Source organism: Corapipo altera, unplaced genomic scaffold (genome assembly GCF_003945725.1).
Source record: "Corapipo altera isolate COAL_440 unplaced genomic scaffold, ASM394572v1 60433, whole genome shotgun sequence".
Lineage (NCBI taxonomy): Eukaryota > Metazoa > Chordata > Aves > Passeriformes > Pipridae > Corapipo > Corapipo altera.
In genome coordinates, this window is record NW_020885815.1 from 7,269 (window position 1) to 9,392 (window position 2,124).

Here is a 2,124-nt window from a genome sequence, read left to right on the forward strand (position 1 = left end):
GTGGATCCGGTGCCGTTCCCGGTTGTGGATCCGGTGCCGTTCCCGGTTGTGGATCCGGCGCCGTTCCTGGTTGTGGATCCGGTGGATCCGGCCCCATTCCCGGTTGTGGATCCGGTGGATCCGGCCCCGTTCCCGGTTGTGGATCCGGCCCCATTCCCGGTTGTGGATCCGGTGGATCCGGTGCCGTTCCCAGTTGTGGATCCGGTGGATCCGGCCCCGTTCCCGGTTGTGGATCCGGCCCCATTCCCGGTTGTGGATCCGGTGCCATTCCCAGTTGTGGATCCGGCGCCGTTCCCGTTGCAGAGGGCGGAGGATTTCGGCCCCGTGGAGGTGATTTCCCACTGGCACCCCAACCTGACCATCAACATGGTGGACGATCACACGCCCTGGGTGAAGGGCAGCGTCCCCCCGCCCCTGGACCAGTGTGAGCACCGGGAATGCCGGGAGAATCCCAAAATTCCTCGGCCCGGGGGGATCGGGAGGGTCCCTGGGAGCTGGGAGGGACTCCCAGGGGGATTTTGGGGTCACAACTGGGGGGGACACGCCCAAAACTGGGGCAGGGGGGTCAGAACTGGGAGGGGGAGGACCCCTGGAGCAGTGGGAGCACCGGGAATGCCGGGAGCATCCCAAAACTTTCTGTCCTGGGATGCTCCTGCAGGGAACAGGGGGAGGGTCCCCGGGAGCTGGGAGGGTCTCCCAGGGGGATTTTGGGGTCACAACTTGAGGGGGGACCCAAAACTGGGGCAGGAGAGTCAGAACTGGGAGGGGGAGGACCCCTGGAGCAGTGGGAGCACCGGGAATGCCAGGAACTCAGAGCTGGGGTTGGGAGGGACACAATGGAGAGAGAGACCCCAAAACTGGGGATGGAGGAGACACAGTGGAGAGAGAGACCCCAAAATTGTGGGGTCCCAGAACTTGGGGGTCCCTCAAAACTGGTTCGAGGGAGACACAATGGAGAGAGAGACCCCAAAACTGGGGATGGAGGAGACACAATGGAGAGAAGGAGACCCCAAAATTAAGGATGGAGGAAACACAATGGAGAGAGAGACCCCAAAATTGGGGATGGAGGAGACACAATGGAGAGAGAGAGACCCCAAAATTAAGGATGGAGGAGCCCCCCCAGCCCCGGGGGTCCCTCTGACCCCCCCTTTCCGCCCCCAGACGTGAAGTTCGACGCTCTGAGCGGGGACTATTTCCCCATCCTGTACTTCAACGACTACTGGAACCTGCAGAAGGATTATTTCCCCATCAACGAGAGCCTGCAGCGCCTGCCCTTCCGTCTGTCCTTCTGCCCCCTGTCCCTGTGGCGCTGGCAGCTCTACGCCGCCCAGAGCTCCAAGTCCCCCTGGAATTTTTTGGGAGAGGACCTGTACGAGCAGTCGGACGAGGAGCAGGACTCGGTCAAGGTCAGGGAGAGGGGAGGGGGGTCTGACCCCGGGGAGTGGTTTTGGGGCGGAGGGAGGGGGGTGGTGTCCTTTGGGGTGGAGGGGATGAGCTCTGGGATCTCCTCTGGGGTGTTTGGGGTGGAAGGGATGATCTTTGGGATCTTCTCTGGGGTGTTTGGGGTGGAGGGGACGAGCTCTGGGATTTCGTTTGGGGTGTTTGGGATGGAGGGGATGAGCTCTGGGATCTCCTTTGGGGTGTTTGGGGTGAAGGGGACGAGCTCTGGGATCTCCTTTGGGGTGGAGGGGATGGGGATGAGCTCCTTTGGGGTGTTTGGGGTGGAGGGGATGAACTGGGATCTCCTCTGGGGTGTTTGGGGTGGAAGGGATGATGTCCATGGAGTTTTTGGGAAGGAGCTGATGATCTCCATGGAGTATTTTTGGGATAAAGGGGATGGTCTCCTTCGGGGTGTTTGGGATGGAGGGGACGAGCTCTGGGGTCTCCTTTGGGGTGTTTGGGGTGGAGGGGATGAGCTCTGGGATCTCCTCTGGGGTGTTTGGGGTGGAGAGGATGATCTCCAGGATCTCCTTGGAGTCTTTGGGAAGGGGATGATCTCTGTGGAGTCTTTGGGATGGAGCTGATGATTTCCTTGGAGTATTTTTGGGATGGAGCTGATGATCTCCATGATCTCCCTGGAGTATTTTTGGGATGGAGATGACGATCTCCATGATCTCCCTGGAG

The 2,124-nt window shown here is 60.4% G+C and overlaps 1 protein-coding gene across 1 annotated transcript in view; it reads left to right on the plus strand.

Moving 5' to 3' along the window:
- Positions 1-1,444, plus strand: part of CLPTM1 (CLPTM1, transmembrane protein) — a gene marked incomplete at both ends in the record, with an annotated part of 8,707 nt that extends 7,263 nt beyond the window's left edge. Inside the window, 2 exons of the mRNA XM_027631978.1 lie at positions 304-424; positions 1,162-1,444. Of these exons, the coding sequence (XP_027487779.1) occupies positions 304-424; positions 1,162-1,444 (404 nt within the window). The remainder of the gene's footprint in view (positions 1-303; positions 425-1,161) is intronic.
- Positions 1,445-2,124: the final 680 nt, after the last annotated feature.